Source organism: Brassica rapa, chromosome A01 (genome assembly GCF_000309985.2).
Source record: "Brassica rapa cultivar Chiifu-401-42 chromosome A01, CAAS_Brap_v3.01, whole genome shotgun sequence".
NCBI lineage: Eukaryota > Viridiplantae > Streptophyta > Magnoliopsida > Brassicales > Brassicaceae > Brassica > Brassica rapa.
In genome coordinates this window covers 20,081,918-20,101,487 of record NC_024795.2, presented here as the reverse complement: position 1 = coordinate 20,101,487, position 19,570 = coordinate 20,081,918, and the positions used below count along the sequence as shown (strand labels likewise).

The 19,570-nt window shown below is 34.8% G+C and overlaps 1 protein-coding gene and 1 long non-coding RNA gene across 2 annotated transcripts; one reads left to right on the top strand and one right to left on the bottom strand.

The window, feature by feature from the left end:
• Window positions 1-369: 369 nt before the first annotated feature.
• On the top strand, window positions 370-3,428 carry LOC103831980 (probable pectinesterase 29). Its single transcript, XM_009107933.3, has 4 exons — window positions 370-1,424; window positions 1,516-1,675; window positions 1,769-1,987; window positions 2,144-3,428. Exons 1-4 carry the CDS (start codon window positions 1,207-1,209, stop codon window positions 2,555-2,557), a joined length of 1,011 nt encoding a protein of 336 aa, XP_009106181.1. The 5' UTR covers window positions 370-1,206; the 3' UTR covers window positions 2,558-3,428.
• A 3,162-nt stretch (window positions 3,429-6,590) lies between these two features.
• On the bottom strand, window positions 6,591-16,005 carry LOC117128932. The gene is made up of 2 exons (XR_004452374.1): window positions 15,786-16,005; window positions 6,591-9,686 (listed from the first exon to the last, which is right to left on the bottom strand). It is a non-coding gene; the product is annotated as an uncharacterized LOC117128932 (long non-coding RNA).
• Window positions 16,006-19,570: the final 3,565 nt, after the last annotated feature.

Here is a 19,570-nt window from a genome sequence, read left to right as displayed (position 1 = left end):
AGAATTCAACTGTGGAAACAGTATTTTTCATTTTTTTAAAGAATGTGTTCGATGGAAAAAAATAAGGTTTTTATATCATAATTTGTTTAATGTCCAATCCGATTAACCCATGATATATTAATTATAGTTTAGTTCCACAATTTTTAATAAAAATTTATCCGGTCCATCGGAAAGTAATTATATAATAACAACAAAAAAATTGTATATATATAAATAAAATGATCAAATATATAAAAACAATTGTCGATAATATATACATAATCAATATTTGTTATATATATATATGTTAACCATATTAGGTAATTCTGTAATTTTTATTTAAGAAAATAATTGAAAATATTATTTTGTACACTGGTAATCAGTTTGATAGTTAGTTTAAGAAAAAGTATAATATATATATTTATATGGATAAACTTATTTTTCAAATGATTCTAAGAATCATTCGAATAATGACACGTAGCTACGAAAAAATTTTGTAATGCTCCAGGATTAATATATAGGAAATCTCAAACTTGAATAATAGATGAGCGGTTCGATGTTAAAAACATCTTAAAGTTCTTTAAAATGTAAGAACACGATTTGGGGAATTATGGATGTTACGGTTGCAGAAACCTTAACATATACAAATTACTATCCTATTTATCACTATTAAAATTTTCTCTGTAATAACTTTGAAATGAATGTATAGTGTGGACCCACTAACTTTACAGTTACCACAATTACAAAGCTTACTACTTCCTTTTTTCGTTTGTATATACGACTCTTCCTAATTTCCTGCCAATCCAATGTAATTTCTACTAAAGAAAATTCACTATTAATTTCCATAATTTGTTGACGTAAAAAAAGATCTCCATAATATTTGCAATCCTTTCCAAATGAATCCAAAGTCTCGACGACTAACCCCTTTATTTTTACCCACTTTCCACAATCACCAAGATCACAACTTCCATGTTTGGTTTGCGACATCTCACACAAAAGCAAATCTGACCACCAAATCCGGAAACAAAGCTGAACTTGCCAGTTTCGTTTAAATTCTACTTTGATTCCGTACGTGATCAAAAGAAAACAGAAATAAATCTTGGCACAAATATTTATAAAAATAATTAAAAGGCATTTAATCTTACCGACTGGTTAAATAATCCATTTCCTCCACTACTCTCTTTTGTCTTCCCCCACTTAATCTCTTACGTTTTGATATATCCTCTAATGGGAACTCATCGAATTTTCATCGCTTTTGTCACTCTTTTTTGTTGTTTCTGTCTACCTCATCTAATCGAAGCTAAACGATACGGAGTGTACCGCCAACAAGTGTTCGTTGATCAATCTGGCAATGGAAATTTCACGAAAATACAAAAAGCGATCGATTCGGTTCCAGCCAACAATCGTAATTGGTTCTTCATCAACGTTGCAGCCGGCCTTTACAAGTCAGTATAGTTACATTTAGTTGACTTGAAATGAAGGTTTTCATATATATATGCGAAATATGATTAGTAACGTTTTTCTCTTATGCCTTAGGGAGAAAATAAAGATACCATATGATAAACCCTTCATTGTAATAGTGGGGGCTGGAAAGAGGAAAACTAGGATTGAATGGGACGACCATTACTCAGTTGCACAAAGTCCTACTTTTGCTACTATCGCAGATAACACCGTCGTTAAGAGCCTCACTTTCGTGGTACGGTGGAGCTTTTGCTGTCTTTTTCTTCTGTTGATTTGATTCATTTTTTATTAGAACATGAAAAAGGTTTTTTTTTTTCTTTTTGTTTAGAATACGTATAATTTCCCGAATAATGGAAAAGTGAACAAGAACCCTAGGACTCCAGCGGTGGCGGCGTTGATCGACGGTGATAAGTGTGCTTTTTACTCGGTAGGGTTTGCCGGAATTCAAGATACCTTGTGGGACTCGGATGGTCGACACTTGTTTCACCGTTGCACTATCCAAGGCGCCGTTGATTTCATCTTTGGTAACGGCCAATCTATTTACAAGGTTTGTCACATTCTGACTCTTCACATATAGTCAAACTGTTTTCTTCAATAACTCTTTACTTTCTCTATGCCAATACAATGAGAGAAAAAAGAAATTTAACATATTAATCACCTAACAAATTATGGTCCGAGTTTAATGTGATTGCTCGTTTTCTAGAAATGTGTAATTCAAGTGCTAGGAGCGACACTAGAACCGGGGCTAGCTGGATACATAACGGCTCAAGGACGGACAAACCCGTACGACGCGAACGGGTTCTTGTTCATGGACAGCCTCGTTCACGGAACCGGGATGGCTTACTTGGGCAGACCGTGGCGTAGTTACGCTCGAGTGATCTTTTACAACACTAACTTGACCAACGTGGTTGTTCCCGAAGGTTGGGACGCATGGAACTTAGTGGGCCACGAATCACAGCTGACGTATGCAGAAGTTGGATGCTTTGGAAGTGGATCTAGTACTACGAGACGCGTGAGCTGGGTTAAGAAGCTTAATGGACCCATGGTTGAAAGTTTGAGTAGTCTCAACTTCATTAACAATGGTGGGTGGGTTCAAGATTTGCCCATTCGTATTTGATTGATCTCATTGCTTCTGTTTATCTTGTTTTTTTTTTCTTATTTACCATTCCCAAGTTTTTAGTTTGACTACGTGGATTTGCGTTTATCAAGTTATGCATAAAGGTAAATAAAGGATGTGCAAAATTTACTATCGGTTATAAGGATTCGGTTTGCATATGAATACCCATATTAATTGCTTCATATGCAAGTTTCATCTTTAGCTTGTAACTGGTAAGACTTGTGCAATACAGTATTAAGTTTCAGAGCGTTACCAAGAGAACTAGAGAAGCCCTCAAATACTCACCGACGGTGCCTACAGCTTCTCCGGAAGCATCACAAAAGATAACCTACAAATACAATTAACAAAAGATAAGATAACTTAAATTTTTCATATAATTAAAACCTGAATGCGAAGAACCGAACCAAATCTGACCCGAAAAAGTAGTACCAAACCTGAATCAAAATTAATTAAATATCCAAACGGGTTCAAATTTTAGAATTTAAAAAACCAAAACAAAACCAGACCCGAATCGAAATATTTTGGGTACCCGAATGTATCCAAAATAGATTTATATACTTAAATATATCCATTATTTTTAGATTTGATGTATATTAAAAAACTTTCAAAATATATAAGATACTTTTAAGTTGTCCAAAATACTTAAAAATATACAAAAAAATCAAAACTACATGTATAAAATAGCTAAAGTATATTCAAAACACCAAAAAAAAACTTAAAATATCTATTGATTCTCTATCCATATATTCAAACCAACCCAATTTATATATTAAGTTTAAGTATTTTGAGATATTTTATTCAAATTTATATGTAATATATTAATCTGTTATAGATTTTGAGAAATTTAAAGTATATAATGAATTTTAAAATTTTCAAAATAATTTAAATGGGTTATCCAAACCCGAACCGAACCCGCAAAGATCCGAACTGAATCCGAACCGAAATTTAGAAAAATACTCAAATGGGGCTGAAATCTTTAACCCCGAAAATCCGAAACCCGAATAGATTTGAACTGAGCCCGAGTGGGTACCCGTACGCCCACCCCTAGTATTAGATATGTAAAATTGAATATTTAGAACATTTTGGGGTAATTCATTTTTGAATAATTTTGGATACGTTTAGATTAAAATATTCAAATTAAATTTACAGTTTTAGGTTCATGTTACTTTAAAACTAAAATAGAGTTTGATTTCCGCTAAAGCGCATGATTATTTCGTTGAATAATATTGTGTTTAATGGAAATTTTTGATTGAATTAAAAATCTATATAGTATTTATAAATCTAAGTAAAATATGCAAATCTGGAGGTTTTCCCTCGGATTTGAGTCATTGTATTTTTAACTAAAAAATTCAAACAAATCCATTCAAATCCATTATAAAATCAAATATATTAGTAAATCCGTACGATTGAATAACACTTGATTTGATATAGAATTTATGAATCATTAAACTAATAACACATGATTTTAATACAGATTTGAAAATCACAAAACCAATAACACTAGATTTAGTTCAGATTTTCAAATTCATTAAAATACAACAACCAATAACCCCTACTTAGTTTAAGTATTTAGTTGATTTGCTTTTACTGTTTGTATTTATCTTTGTATACATGATTTTTAAAATATTTTGGGCTTTAAAATTTGATGAATAGCTCCAAAGAATTAAGAGCTTGTTGCAAAAATGACTCAAAACTCAAAATCATATACAAAACTAATCCATAACTTTTTTTTTGAAATTTTCATTTGGCCTATTCACCCTAAATGTTTGGATTATTTACGAAAATACCAGTACTTGTTTTTATTTTTTTTTCCCGAAATAAGCATTTTACTCTATTCCTCAAGTATTTACATTATTAGCATTGTCATCAATAAACCAACCACCATGAACAACCAATTTGGAGCTCTTAATGCATTTAAAAATCAATTTTCACTCTTCATATCTCATTTCTTATGCACTAAAATCACATCTCTTTCACTTTCTCTCTTTATTCATCCAAAAGACCTAAGATTTAAGGTTTATAGAGCCATTCAAGCTCAAGATTCTTGGTCATTAACAAGTAAGTCGCTTTCGTGTTGAACTTTTGTGTGCTTAGAGAAGTTAAATAAGTTATCTCACTAGTTAACTGTATGAAATCAATTTTTTTCCAGATCTGTTCGCTAGAAGACTTCCGTATAAGTCTTATGGTCTAAGACGTATATGGAAGTCTTCTAGCCAATGTCGAGGTTAGTTTTGCAGTTGACTTTTATGTCTGTTTCTTAGAGACAACTTCCCTGAAAGTCTTCCAATTTTTCTTTATTAACAAAAAAATCTCGAAAATATCAGAGAAGAATTACACGCCAGTCTTCTCGGATTAGGAGGTTAGTTTTGCAATTGACCGAATTGTGTCAGGAATTTGACTCTGTCTAGAAGACTTACATGGAAGTCTTACACCAAAAGACTTCCAAGGAAGTCTTCTCAACTGTCGGTGGAAGGTTTTTAACTATCATTGGCAGTCGTCTCAAGTTACTTTTGCAATTGAAAAATAAACCTTGAACATTTAATTTTATTTAGAAGACTTTCATTTAAGTCTTCCGGGAGAAGACTTACACGGAAGTTCTCCAGAGTTTTATTCCGAGATTCTGGTCAAACATTTGGTTATCACAGAAGACTTTCGCGTAAGTCTTTTGCCAGAAGACTTACAAGTAAGTCGTCTAGTTAAAATTAAATATTTAAGTTTTATTTTTCAGCTTCAAGAGTAACCTGAGACGACTTACATGGAAGTCTTCTAGCAAAAATAAAATATTAATTTTTATTTTTCTGGTGGAAGACTTCCGTGTAAGTCTTCTAGAAAAAGTCAAATTTCTAACACAACTCGATTAATTGCAAAACTAACATGTTTATCCCAAAAGACTTACAAATAAATTTTCTCTGGTATTTTCAAGATTTAAAAAAAAAAAAAAAGTAAGCTAATATTTGCAAAGGAATACTTCCAAAGAAGTGTGATGTCGAGTAGACTTCCAAAGAAGTCTGCTGAAGAATAGACTTTCGTGCAAGTCTTCTTTTGTAAATTTTCAATTTCAAAAATGATCTAAATGGAGAACTCTGTGGATGTCTTCTACAGAAATGTTTAATAAACTTTCATTTTCTATAAAATTATAAAGAGACTTTTAAACATTTTTTTTAAATTTATGTATATTAGTCGATATTGGAGCTACTTAATGAAATTTATAACTTAATTGGTTTTAATTATGAGATAACCAACATTCATGTTTATTAATGTTTCTAGCTAATTCTAGAAAGCTTCCCGGAAAGTCTTCTTGGTAAGTTTTTGTAAAACTTAATTGTATTCTCAACTTTAATATATATATATATATATATATATATATATTTAACTTTCAAAAGTGTCAAGTTAGTCATATGGTTTAATGTGTATTCTTAGATCATAATATATACTTTTTAACTTTCATGAAATTTGAATTTTCACTTAAATTTGAGTTTTCGCTTAAATTTTAATTTTCCGCTTAAATTTCCCGTTTATATTTACTTTTTTCGCTTTAAATTTTAATATTCCAAAAAGTCTTCTGGAAAACTTCCAGACTTTCCAGATGACTTCTAGTGAAGTTGTTATATGTTTGAACTTATGTAATGTTTGACCTTTTGTGAATTTAACTAAACTTTATTGAGAAGTTTTCTCCCTTAGTTGTAGTAAATTTGACTATTTTTTTGTGTTACTGTGTTTTTCTGTGTTCATGTCAAGGTTAATGACTATTAGATTAATTTTTACTTTGATTTTTATAGCATGTGTTATACACTCATATCTATATCTTTAAAATTGTTCCTTTTATTTTAATACTATATTTAGACCCGCACGTTTGTGCGGGTGCTGTATCAATTTAGTAATAAAATTAAATTTCTATGAAAATTAAATAGTTGTGTGTTTCTCACATAAAATTAATATTTAAATTTATTTTGGAGCATTTTTTTGTTTTTATATTTGTATTTTCATAAATGTATATAAATATTTCGATGGTTTGGTGATATGTAGTTATTAGTTGATACTAGAGGTATCACCGCGCTACGCACGGTTTGTTTGTCTATAAAACTTGCATGTATATTTTTAATATTAAACTTAAATGGCAAAATTTAATTATATAACTTATTTGTTTTGATATAATATTTAACAAATTAGAAGGATTATTTTGAAAAATATAAGTTTTTTTCTTCGAAATATTGTTAATTTATATTTTAATATATATTTTAGATTTAAACATAGTTAAAAATTCAATTAATATTTTAGTAATCATGTTAAATTTTATTAAAAGTTCAAATACTCTATATTTAATAAATTTTTAATATTTTCTATTATCTTATGTTTCATATATTTCTTTATAAGTAATCTGATTTAATTTTAAACTATTATTTGAAGAATAGGTAAATGACCTTCATTTCATATATATATATATATATATATATATATATATATTCATAAATGTGTAATCATTTTGAATACTTAAATCTGTAAAGTTTGATAACCAATAAAAATTATTCAATAATCTTTAATTTGAAACTATAGTTTTTCAATATTAAAATTTGTTTGGTATTTACTACTTTTTAAATGATAATTTATTAAAAAATGTGAAATCTGGAGATTTCAATGAGAATGATTCCATGTTTAGATTATGCGTATTTCAAATATGCAGATGTTATTAGTCATTGTTGTTGTGTAAAAAATAATATATATATATATATATAACATTGCAATATTGTTTGTATGTTAGAGTAGAAACATGCTTCCATTACTATTTTACACTCTTAAATTAATTATTAATTATTAAACAGTTTAAAATGGAGTTAAAATAGCGGAAATCAGAATATAAATTTTTCGAGATTTAAAAAACTTTCTCATATTGCATCGATTGGTGATGTTCTAACCTAAATTGATCTTTACAGAAAATTATTTCATAATGCATTGATTGGTGACTAAATTGATTTTTACACAAAATTATTTGGTATAACTTTATAAATAAATGATGGCAAATTTCTCAAATTACTCTTTTAAGATTTAATAACTCACAAAGAGGAACATGACTAAAACATGTTTCATTAAAGAAGTAAAAGACCATTCTACATTTATTTTATAGATTTAAATATAATACTTATTTAAATAAAAATACAATAATAATTTTTATTTTTGAATAATACAGTTTTGAATTCAAATTTTTTTATTTTTTCAGATTTTTCAATATTTAACTTGAAATCCAAAATTATTACTGAAACTAAAAAATTTTATGTTGAAATTGTGTAGTTTGTTTTAAAGAAAAATCATGTACACACCCCTCTAATTTAAATCATAATTCTATATTAGTTAACCCTACAAGTATAAATGTCTATTTATCTTTTAATGATTTTTTTTTGTCATTTTGACCCTTGAATGCTATATTTGTAACAAAAAAAATTCTATGTCATCCTAAAAAACTTTTCAGAAAAGTATTTGTAATGAGCTAATCAAAAGCCACAAACATATTTTAATTTTTACTTTAATAGTATATGCTGATTTGTTTCAGTGGTACACACCAAAAGCCACAAAGTTTCATTAATTATTTATTTTATTTAGTATATATACAAATCTTGTATGTTCTGACAAACGTTTTGACATAACTTTATTTTAATTTATTTTGATATCAATTTTACAAAACATTTAGAGTAGACATCAAAGTAACTACTCTTAAGATAATTTTTAATTTTATTTTTACTGAATTTTAATTTTTATTTATAAATATGATTTCTTTATTTTTTTTAACAAATTAAACACAATGTATTCATTTAGTTAGTTAAACGTTTTATGATGTTTGTCTGAAAATATCATATGAAGTACACTCTAGAGAATGCTAAAATTGGCTTAAATCGTAGAGATTTTCTTGCGCTACACCCAACTGCTGACTTATATATTTTAATTTGTTGCAAATGTGTTATATATGTTTTTTATTATCTGTTCCTCTTTCCTACAACATTAACTTAATAAGTTATTTTTTTCGTAAGTGTTCTTGCATGTAAATGTTAATTACTTTATCAATATTGAGATTTGAGAGTATAGTATATATATTAAAGTGTATCATATTTGGCTATAAAAGAAGAATATATAGTGCAACAAATATAGTTAAGGAGAGGAACATATCTCTAGATTTGATATTTTTTAGTGATGTTGATTGATTGTTAATGTCCATTTAGTTATCATGTAGGGTTGTCTAGTATTTGTTTGGGCAGTTAATTTTTCTTAGTCATCTTGTTTTGTTATTTTATAGTATGTTCTATTTTAAGTAAAATTAATGAAATTTGTTTTGCTTTTAGCCAGCGAAGTGGAGATCGAAGGAAGAAGGAGTATCGTATATGTCGGCTATTGTTTAATAAATTAATAATCAAAGTTTTTTTTTTGCAAATAAATATGATATGGGAATTTGAAAATATATGGTTGGCTGATTTTCTTTGTTGATGTGGACAGCCTCTCTTTTCAAGTTATTCTACTTTTATTATAGTATATAGATTATATATAAATTAACATAGCGGAACAAAGTATATCAAGTTAACGAGACTAAACAAAGTCTTAAAGATACTTCACTTTTATACATTCTAGTTTAATAAAATTTAAAAATTGTAGTAATAGAATAAGCATATGAATCGTGTATATATTTATAACAAATCAATTATCAAATCTAACCAATATACAATGTGAGAACCAAGCTAAATAAACAATTAATAAACCATTTCCATTAAATATGGTTGATAGCGGAAGTTAGTTATAATCAATTGCTTTAGATAAAGTTTGAACGATTTTTTAAAATGCAAAATGATCATCCACTCACTTCTTTCGATAACAATTTTTGCGCGATCAGTAAACCATTTATTTATCTTTTCTGAACATGGCCATACATTTGTTTAATCGTATATATTTATGAACTGATAAACCAGAAAAGCATGAAACAATCCTTTTGTCTGTGTAAGCAGCCCCCTGTTTTTCTACGATCCACTCACTTCTTTCGATAACAATTTTTGCGCGATCAGTAAACCATTTATTTATCTTTTCTGAACATGGCCATACATTTGTTTAATCGTATATATTTATGAACTGATAAACCAGAAAAGCATGAAACCTCAACAGTTGAAGCTTCTATACACGAATCTTGCACCCCCAGACGCTACTATCACAAGCTAAGTATCGGAAGACTCGTCAACTAAGACTCACATCAGCCAGCCACACCGCTTACAGCATACTTCCTCAGACATGACTCGCCGTCTCTCCTACGCTGAAAAAGGCAAAGCCATCGCCTCGTCCTCTTCAACTACAACACTAAGACGCATCAGAGCCCCGGAGATTGATACCACCCGTGCGATAAGAGAAAATGAGCTAACACTCATTGGTCGAGTTACTAACCCAAAAGAACAGAAGATCTGGGACCTAATTCCCTACTTAATCCAAAGATGGAACCTTAAAGGCGCCGCCACTGGATCCGAACTTGGGCAACACTGCTTCCAATTTCGCTTTGAGCTCAAAGAAGACATGGAAACTGTGCTATCAAAACGCCCCTACCAGTACGCCAGATGGATGCTGATAATCCAAAGATGGGAACCTATTATCTCAGCTGACTTCCCCGCCAAGATACCCTTCTGGATCAAGCTCAAAGGACTTCCTTTGCACTATTGGGACCCAGAAATGCTAGAACGACTGGGCAAGGAAGCAGGACGACTTGACAACTTCGAACTCACTCCAACATCAGCTAGAATCTTGGTAACGGTTAATGGCCTGCAACCACTGCTTATGGAAACAATAGTGGACTTCTCCACCGGAGAGGAGACGATAGTCACGCTCGAATATGAAAAACTAGCTAACCACTGTAGCTCATGCAAGCGACTCTCACATGGTGCCTCTGAATGCCCATACAACAGAAGCCCATCCCCTGGAGAGCACTCCATAGCACCACAACGCCAAAGAACAAATGAGCCTCCTGGGTACCAGCGAAACTATGCAACAGAAAGACACCGAACTGGAACAAACCACCGGAACCAGGAAGTTAGAAACCAACAGGAGTTACCTCACTTCAACCAACGCCTGGATAGACATGGCAGACCCTTTGGTACAAGACCATCTGCAAAGCACTCTAGGGAGGATCCTAGACAGAACCGCCAGAACTTATCTCCAAGACGACCAATTCGCAGTGAGACCACGCACAAAAGATCAGAGTCTCCAGTCGATTCCCATACATACAGGAGAGAAAGGCCTCTAACAAGCGCAACACAACAAGAGCCGGGAAAAGCACCAGCCCAGCATGCCCTCCCACCTCCACCAAGAACAGAGACAAGAAGAAGATCCCTCTCATTTGGGGCCAGAGGAGAAACTAGCAATCTCATCTGGAAGGAGAAGAACCCAACAGAGTATACTGAGCACATCAGCACCCCCCATACATCACCTGGACTGATGCTCACCATCGCAGATATGGAAAAGCACAAGCAACTACATGAGGAAATTCTAAACGAACTGCAGGTAACTACCATACAGTACGTTAATGTCTCGGACCCAGTGGAAAGGGCAGCAAGAAGGCAGAGGGTATTGGACGGAGAGGTTAATAACCTGATGGCTGAAACTGCAGCAGCAATGCTAACACGTGCTCTCCAAGCGCAAGGACAACTCCAACCTGCCTGCAATACAACACTGGAAATACAAAACCCAATTGGTGAAGAACCTAATCCAGTGGAGATTGAGCTACCCCTTGCAGCACCACCGAAAAGGAGAGGCCGCCCCCCAGGGGGAACAACGAAAAAACCCAACGCTATGATGGGAGCAGGCTCCAGAAAGAGGAAGATCCAAGCAATCCAAAACTCTCCAAAAGTGAGGAAAACCTCAGGAAACCCTTCAATAGCCACAGATGCTCAACCTGCACGGAGACAGTCAGCTAAAAACAGGAGAGCGCTTGGCCCTAGACCTTTGCTACTGCCACCTGCAACAACTAACCGAGCCCCAGCTCAGACTACATTTAACCCTCCTGTAACAACCCCCCCTGCAGCTCCAGCGCCAACTACCACACCAAATAGAAGACCAGAGCAAAACAGGAGCGAGACAACGAACAGAGAGAAGTCTGCGGATTTTCAAAATCCGCAAAACTCTGTTCCTTAAAAATTCTGAGCTGGAACTGCTGTGGGTTAGGGAATCCCATAACAGTTCAGAGATTAAGGGATCTCAAGAAGGAGCTTGATCCCGATATTGTCTTCCTTATGGAAACAAAAAATTCCCTGGAGTTCATCGACTCTAAGCTCGACCAACTGAACTTCGACTTCAAACATCACATCCCGCCACACTCCAGCGGAGGAGGAGGACTCTCACTGCTTTGGAATTCTTGCATCGAACTAAAAATCTTGTCTTCCTGTGATAACTTTATTGATGTGGAGATTATCTATAAGAAGAAACTTTTTTATGCTACGTTTACCTATGGAGCTCCAGAGCAACAAAAACGCAGGGAAGTATTACAAAAACTCACGGAAGTGGGAGCAAACAGGAATCAACCGTGGCTTCTTACCGGAGACTTCAACGATATTTTGAACAATACGGAGAAGGAAGGAGGACCAGAAAGGGCAGAAGGAACATTCATAGACTTCAGAACCTTCATGTCACAGTGCGACTTATATGATCTCCGCCATTCAGGCAACTTCCTATCGTGGAGAGGAACCCGCTATACTCACACTGTTCACTGCCGACTAGACAGAGCCATGTCAAACAGCTACTGGGCAGAAGCATATCCATCTGGAAGATGCTCATATCTCGACTTTACTGGGTCTGATCACAGACCACTACTCACTGTCTTAGAACCTGATACAAAGAGAAGGAAGGGTTTGTTCCGTTATGATAGGAGTCTCTGCAGGAATGAAGAAGTTAAACAACTGATCTCAGATACTTGGAAAAATATTGACAGTCCAGTTGAGGCCCGCATAGCTGCTTGCAGACAAGCAATCTCCCGATGGAACCGGCTACACCATGAGAATAGCCAGGCGACTATTAGGAAGGAAAAAATGAGATTAGAAGAAGCCATGTCGAGCCCAGATTCTAATACCAGTCTCATCATCGAAATCAACCAAGCACTCAAGAAAGCTTACAAAGAGGAAGAAGAGTATTGGAGACAACGTAGCAGAACGCTGTGGCTGGCACTCGGAGACAAAAATACAGGCTTCTTTCATTCAACCACAAGAACCCGCAGGGCCCTGAATAAATTCTCGGTGATAGAGAACAACGATGGAGAGGCTGTTTACGAAGAAGCAGAGATATTGGCGGTCATCACAGACTACTTCTCTACTCTCTTTACATCAACCGGAACTACGCCAACATCTATAGTTAATGAAGCCCTGTCCACGACAGTCCCAGAGGAGGCCAATGAATCGCTCTCAACAGGTCCTACACCAAAGGAAATCAAAGACGCCCTTTTCTCGATTCACCCCGACAAAGCACCCGGACCAGACGGATTCTCTGCAGCCTTCTTTCGCACAAATTGGGAAACAGTAGGCCCAGCCATCATCGCGGAGATCACCAGCTTTTTCGAGCAAGATCATCTACCCGGCAGCATCAACCACACTCATATAAGACTGATCCCGAAAGTGTCTAGCCCGAAGACCGTCGCTGAGTATCGACCCATCGCTCTTTGTAATGTGTATTACAAGATCGTCTCGAAAATTCTTACTCGACGTCTACAACCAGTCCTTGATATGATCATAGCTGAGAACCAATCAGCGTTCGTCCCAGGCCGAGCTATCGCGGACAACATTATGATTACTCATGAGACTCTCCACTTCCTCAAGAGATCCGGGGCAACAAAACACTGTTCCATGGCGGTAAAGACGGACATGAGCAAAGCATATGACCGGCTGGAATGGAACTTCATTGATGCAGTGATGAGCCGCTTTGGGATACATCCCAAGCTTCGTGCTTGCGTCATGCGATGTATTACTTCGGTAACATACTCGGTCCTGCTCAACGGGGAAGCTCAAGGCCTTATCATACCAACCCGTGGCATCAGGTAAGGCGACCCACTCTCCCCTTTTATATTCATCATGTGCAGCGAGGTCCTTTCCGGACTTTGCACTGTGGCGCAGCGACGAGGCCTGCTCTCAGGGATCCGTGTGGCACGTGGAAGTCCTCGAGTTAACCCCCTCCTATTTGCAGACGACACCATGTTCTTCACCAAAACCTCTCCAGCCTGTGTCGCGGCGCTAAAGGAAGTGCTGCGGAAGTATGAATCAGTCTCCGGCCAGAAGATCAACACAACAAAATCAGCCATCACTTTCTCCAAGAAGACACCTGTGGAGATCAGAGACAGAGTCAAGATTAGCCTGGGCATCGACAAAGAAGGAGGGGTCGGCAAGTATTTGGGACTCCCGGAGCACTTCGGAAGGAGGAAAAAAGATATGTTCACGTCGATTGTGGATAACATACGTCAAAAAGCGGCAAGCTGGAGCTCTAAACAACTATCAACTGCCGGTAAACTGGTACTACTCAAGTCAGTCCTCGCAGCCAAGCCATCCTTCGCCATGACGTGCTTCAAGTTGCCAAAGAGCTTAACCAAGAGAATCCAATCAGCTCTAACTCGGTTTTGGTGGGATGAAAAACCAGACAAGAAAAAAATGTGTTGGGTGTCTTGGGAGAAGCTTGCAACATCAAAGAAAGACGGAGGGCTAGGTTTCCGAGAAATTGAATCTTTCAACGATGCACTACTAGCCAAACAAAGCTGGAGAATCCTTCAAAACCCAGACTGCCTCCTTGCGAAAGTGTTATTGGGGAAGTATTGTAAGACTGATGGCTTCATGAAAGTCCAAGCTTCAAACGCATGCTCACACGGGTGGAGAAGCGTTTTATGCGGCAGGGACCTCTTGCTATCAAACACTGGCAAGACCATTGGCATTGGCAAAGATACAAGTATCTGGGAAGACCCATGGCTCTCTACAGCGTCGCTGACCAGACCAATGGGACCTCCAGAGCAGAACACAAAAGATCTCAAGGTCGCATACCTGCTAAACAACTCGACGGGGACATGGAACAGAGAGTTAGTAAACCAGATACTCCCGGCTGATGCACCCACCATCTTCTGCATTAAGCCAAGCAAAACAGACACACCAGACAGACACTGCTGGCTGCTAACAAAAAGTGGAGAGTACTCCACACGAACGGGGTACTACTCTGCTGTAGACAAGCTGCATATGCAACTGCCACCGCCCCAGAACCGAAACGTATGCAACTGGATGGAAGACATATGGTCTCTGGCCATACCCCCAAAGCTAAAAATATTTCTGTGGAAGATTGCCAATGGGGCTCTACCGCTTCGTGAAAATTTAGCAACAAGGGGAATGGTAGATAACATCAACTGCATACATTGTGGGATGAGAGAAACAGCCTCCCATCTATTCCTGCACTGTCAAGTCGCCACGGAGATCTGGAACGCAGCACCCATACACAAAGCAAACACACTTGCAACAGCAACAGAGTTCATAACGGCACTAAAGTTCTCGAGGAAACTAAACAACCTGCCCCCAACGGGCCTGCGAGCTGGACCTTTGTTTCCCTGGATTGTCTGGAACATATGGACTGCACGGAACTATAAAATCTTCGAACAAAGGGACTTCAATGCAACAGAGACACTGACAAAAGCAGTTGTTGACGCCCGGGAATGGCAAGAAGCTCAGTCTCTGCAGGCTGGAACCCTACGTAACCAGCAACACCAGCAACTGCCTTCAGAAACTTACCACTTGAACCAGGACGACAAGATCATCATCCATACCGATGCAGCCTGGAGAAAGGATTCCCTCCTAGCTGGTTTAGCATGGACATGCTCCAACGACTCAGGATCCATCATCCTCCAAGGTAACTCAACGGAAGATTGTGTCAGCTCAGCCCTAATGGCAGAGGGATTAGCTATGCGAGAGGCCCTTCTCCAAGCTCAAGCTCATGGACTCTCCAATATCATCATCAAGTCAGACGCTCAGATCATCATCAGAGCTATCAACAAACGAGAATCAATCAAGGAAATCTGCGGAATCCTCCAGGATATCTGCACCTTATCTTGTGACCTCGATGTACTCTCCTTTATCTTTGTTCCTCGTACTGAATACAGCACAGCTGATGCACTAGCTAAGAGTGCTCTGCTAAACTACTCTGCCCTGTAGCCCTTTGATTTCTATTTAATGCAATTGCCGTACAAAAAAAAAAAGCATGAAACAATCCTTTTGTCTGTGTAAGCAGCCCCCTGTTTTTCTTTGTCGTAGACGTCAGACGTGTTGGTTTTCTTATAATCGTACAACTTAAACAATATACTATAACAAAAAAATCTTGTAATTACTCAAATATCGGCGAAGTTGGTAGAGACATCAATATAATCTCCAGGGCCATGTGGTTGACTCCAACTTGTTATAATAATTATATACTAAAATCTATGTTTTTAATTCTATTTTTGTTATTAAACATGCATCATATGTCAAAAGAAAAAGGAAGGTTGGTAACAATAGTTTTGTAAAGCTTGATAGAAGAAAAAAAAGCTTTTCTCTCTCCTTCCCCGTTCTCTCTTTTCTTATCTTTCACGGGGAGAGATGAGAATCAAGCTCCAGTTTTTGACCGGATTTCTTTCCGGTATAGCCGCCCGTTGATGGGTTCCTGTTCCAGCACATGATGACATCCTCTGCGTGATGTGGCTGGCTTTCGGTTCCGGAGTTTGACGGTCTTCTCGACGTAGCTTCCGGCTTTGGCTCCGGTGAACACCTTTCCCTTCGGTGAAGCACCGGCTTTTGATTCCATCGACACAGACGACGGGTTTCAATCCCGGTGGCGTCGATTGGTTTTATCAAGGTTTTCTCGAGTCCCTCTGATCTCTGCTTCTTACCTCTAGATCCATTTAAGTTTCATAGTCGAAGCTTGTAAATGGAACTCTCTTTAAAGCGAAGATCTTTTCGTGGTGGTTTTGTTTCGTCTGGATAAATCTCTACAACGACTTGCTCTCGGCTGCGGCGGATCGAGCTCTCTGGTTGGAGTTCCGGCGACTATAACCGGTGTGATTTGGTTCAATTTGTCTAAGATCGTCTCTACGGTTCTTCTTTCCGGGCATCCTGTTTCCGGTGTGTTCCGGTGGATCGACGGGAAGCTGCTCCGGCGATGATCTCCTCGCGGTGAAGGCGATGGTTTGGTGCGACGCGTGTCTCCTCTTTCGTTGAGGCTTGGACACGTGGTCTTTCTTTCACGCAAAATGTAACGCGTGGTTTGGTTGGTGTTGCCTCCGGGCTTAGTTTGTTGTTTGGGCCTCTGGGCTTTGGCTTGTTTTTCTTTTGTTTCTCCTTTTTGAGCCATTTGTATTTGTTGGGCTTTGTTTAATATAATTCAGATGGCAAAAAAAAAAAAAAAAAAAAAAAAGGAAGGTTGGTAAATTAAATTTCTTCTTGTTATTGGTTTCAAATTTGGGTTTTTTTGCTAAATAACCAAAAAAAAAAAAAATTGGGAAAGAGAGTAGAGAGAGGTAGGAAGAGAAAGTAGGAGAGAGAGGGAGATTTTGATTAGTTTTTTAATTTTGTTTTTTTTTTCTTAACTGCTTGGCCTAATTTTCTTTCAAATTTACTAGTCGATAATATTCGTTCTTATTTTCACTAGATTTTTTAACCGCGCTACGCGCGGATAAGATTTTATATGTATTTCACAATTCTAAAAAAATAATGTATAATATTGTATTACATTATTTAAAGAATATAAAATAAGACTACATATTATAAATATATTTTTTAAATTTTCTTTGTGGAAATCATTATGTTGTTCGATTGTTCTACTTGACTCACATATTTGCATAGTTATTTGTGATAGATGAATAACTATATTTTTATTATCAGTAAATAATATATATTTATTATATAATATAAGAAAAATAAAATTATTTACTTTTAAAACAAACTTGTCTCATGTTGGGGACTCGGTTATAGATATATCATATTCGAATGAGACATTTTTACAGTTATCAATCTTCTTAACAGTCAAGAAACAAATCTGAATATCAAAACAATCTCATACGATCTCTTTGTGGAATAACTGCTCTGAAGAAATTGAATTTAAGCATCAAAAGGACTGAAAATGGATGTGTAGATGTGTTATCTAAGTCAGCTTTACAAAATACTATTCATAGTTCATATATCATTTATGTCCATTCTATTTTTTTGTCCATCCTTTCTTAAACATCTTGAAATAACTGATGCTAATTAATAATAAACTTTTGGCTAGCAAAAACATCAAATTTGTCTAATTATCGCTTAATTTGTCTAACTGATATATATGTATTTCTCAATTCTAAAAAAATAATGTATAATATTGTATTACATTATTTAAAGAATATAAAATAAGACTACATAACATAAATATATTTATTTTAAATTTTCTTTGTGGAAATCATTATGTTGTTTGATTGTTGTACTTGATTCACATATTTGCATAGATATTTGTGATAGATGAATAACTATATTTTTATTATCAGTAAATAATATATATTTATTATATAATATAAAAAAATAAAATTATTTACTTTTAAAACAAAGTTGTCTCATGGTGGGGATTCGATTATAGACATATAATATTCGAATGAGACATTTTTACAGTTATCAATCTTCTTAACAGTCAAGAAACAAATATGAATATCAAAACAATTTCTCATACGATCTCTTTGTAGAATAACTGCTCTGAAAAATTTGAATTTAGGCATCAAAAAGAACGGGAAATGATGTGCAGATGTGTTATCTAAATCAGCTTTACAAAGTACTACTATTCATAGTTCATATATCATTTAAGTCCATCATTTCTTAAATATTTTGGCTGAAAAAAAATCAAATTTGTCTTATTATCGCTTAAATATTTTATTAATATTGTCTAAGAAGCTTTCAATTGATATCATAGTTTAATTTTTATTAGTGTTTTTTGTTAATTTTAGAGTTTTTTGTATTTAAGATTTTTTTCCATATTAAGCTTATATTTCTTTCACATAATATATATATGTCATAAAAATTACCATCAAATCAGTTTTTAAATAATTTAATTTAAAATAAAATTATATTTTAATTTGTTGTATTCTAACAATTTGATTGATTTAATTAATTTGTTTTGGTAGATAACTTAAAAAGTTTTCATATGAATCGGGGAAAGCAAGCTTATGTTGTTATATTATATTTATTTGTGTATATGAAATCTATATATAATGCTAGTGTAATAAAGAAAGAACATTATTTTTTTTGTAACTTCAAAAAGATACATTATTCCAATGACATGAATTTAATCAAAATTGAATAAAATGGTAATTAAATAAATCTAATTGTTTTTTTTATCTTGTTTAGTTGGATTCTCATGAAAAGAAATCGATAGGTTAAACAAATGTTTCAAAATTTGTTGTGTTATTGTTTTGTTTATAAATTACAAAATTTATTGAATTGATATATTTAATTATTGCACCTTTAAATAATATTTTATTAAGACATTAGAGAACTATTTTTTGAGTTGTTTTGTCAAAATTGTACAAAAATCTATGCTTTTTCATATTTGTCACGAAAATTTATATGTTAAACTTACTTTTACAAAATTCTTAACTTTGTCACGAAAACAAAAATCTATTTATTTGTGGTATATGTCAATGTTCTCACACTTTCAAAGAATATATTAGCTTAGTCACTTACTTATTTTTTTTACAAAACAATGTATTGTAGTCTTGAAAGTTGAATCCATATTATTGTAAATGTACATAAGAATGTGATTACATATTTAGTGATTCTTGTATATGTGTCCAAAAAAGTTTCAATGGCTTAGTGGTATCTCTCATATATTCATGTCATTCTAACCCGGGTTCGATCCTTTCCTTTGCATTGGTTTTTTATTTTTTACGAACAAATAAATGAGATGACGTGGCAACTTCGGACTTTCTGATTGGACGATTTTGTGTGCCTACGTGGACACTCTAAGAGGAGCTTATATCCTCCTTTTAGTATAGTATAG

Coding starts and splice junctions, on each gene's coding strand:
- LOC103831980 (XM_009107933.3), top strand. CDS start 1,207: ATGGGAACTCATCGAATTTTCATCGCTTTTGTCACTCTTTTTTGTTGT. Junction 1,676..1,768: donor TTAAGAGCCTCACTTTCGTG/GTACGGTGGAGC, acceptor CTTTTTGTTTAG/AATACGTATAATTTCCCGAA. Junction 1,988..2,143: donor ACGGCCAATCTATTTACAAG/GTTTGTCACATT, acceptor CTCGTTTTCTAG/AAATGTGTAATTCAAGTGCT.